The sequence below is a fragment of the Frankliniella occidentalis genome, unplaced genomic scaffold, assembly GCF_000697945.3.
Source record: "Frankliniella occidentalis isolate FOCC.00 unplaced genomic scaffold, Focc_3.1 Scaffold1354, whole genome shotgun sequence".
Classification (NCBI taxonomy): domain Eukaryota; kingdom Metazoa; phylum Arthropoda; class Insecta; order Thysanoptera; family Thripidae; genus Frankliniella; species Frankliniella occidentalis.
In genome coordinates, this window is record NW_026268456.1 from 2,161 (window position 1) to 3,461 (window position 1,301).

General features: G+C 49.0%; 1 protein-coding gene across 1 annotated transcript; it reads right to left on the minus strand.

Moving 5' to 3' along the window:
• Positions 1–6: 6 nt before the first annotated feature.
• On the minus strand, positions 7–1,039 carry LOC127751846 (gastrula zinc finger protein XlCGF8.2DB-like). Its single transcript, XM_052276002.1, has one exon. It carries the CDS (start codon positions 925–927, stop codon positions 262–264), a length of 666 nt encoding a protein of 221 aa, XP_052131962.1. The 5' UTR covers positions 928–1,039; the 3' UTR covers positions 7–261.
• Between the last annotated feature and the right edge of the window lie 262 nt (positions 1,040–1,301).

Sequence of the window (1,301 nt, forward strand, 5' to 3'; positions counted from 1 at the left end):
AGTAAAGAACGCAAAATACAATAATTCGAGACTTATTGAAACACTAGAGAGGTACAAAAGACCGTCGTTCACGTATTATGAGCCAGTTTATCTTTCACAAAAGACAGTAAGACGAAATGTCTTGGCAATATCGTGGCTCAGACCTAAATTTACTTGCCTTTAAAAGATCTCCAAGGTGATTTTAACTGCAGTTAGTTTAAAAGTATTAAAAGCGATAACTTTCAATTGACGTGAAATCCGTTTTACCCATCAGCTGCAATACTATGCCTTTTCGCAAGAGTGTTTTTTTAGGTGTTTAACAAGGTGAGATCTTTGTGTGAATCGTTGCTTGCAGGATTCACAGTGATATGGTCTCTCCCCAGTGTGTGTCCTTATGTGTGCGACAAGAGTACGTTTGGAAGCAAAACGCTGCTTGCAATCGTCACAATTGTACGGTCTCTCGCCAGTGTGTGTCCTGATGTGTGTGACAAGAGTTTTTTTTACAGCAAACCGATGCTTGCAGTAGTCGCACTGGTAAGGTCTCTCCCCAGTATGTGTCCTGATGTGTTCGACAAGAGTTTTTTTTATAGCAAAACGATGCTTGCAGATGTCGCACTGGTAAGGTCTCTCCCCAGTGTGTGTCCTCATGTGTGCGACAAGGTTACATTTGATAGCAAAACAATGCTTGCATATTTCGCATTGGTACGGTTTTCCAACATTATGTACGCTCCGTTCTGCACCATTCTGCTTCGCCTCAGCAGCAGGTGCTTTGGCCTTGCGGGCGTCACTGGCGACGCCGTTGGATGCCAGTTCGCTGCCCGCCAATTGCTGACTGTCCCCTGCGCCGCCCTTCAAGGTCCTGCTGTCGGTGATGTCCTCGGGGTCTTGCTCGCGGCGGCCTTGGAGCGAATAGCACCCAGTGACCACTAGCCTCAGCTGCTTGTCCATGGCACCAGCATTGGGATCATCGCCGTGGTCGACAGCGCCCGTCTCGGCCTTGATCTCCGGATTCTCCTTCCAGTCGACGGACTCTCGTCCTGGTGGTGTAGTACCGGGTCCAGCACCTATCGACAGAAAAAGCCCCGCGTTAGAGCTCAGATGGGCCACCTCCACTAAGCGACCACACCGCCACCGACATGCGCGAGAAGGACTGAGGCATGCCGTTAGCCCAAAGCGAAGATACCGCGAGTAGAAGAAAAAGCGACTAGCACAAGACTTTCAATGCGTGCAGCAGAAGCTGAGACTTGAGACCCAATTTAAAAGGTTTTGCGCGCCACTCGGATTTTTGTTGTTCCAGAGGAAGAGAGCACTCAGCGATCACA

Bases quoted from the DNA above. Each gene is read 5' to 3' on its own strand.
- LOC127751846 (XM_052276002.1), bottom strand. From the start codon at position 927: ATGGACAAGCAGCTGAGGCTAGTGGTCACTGGGTGCTATTCGCTCCAA.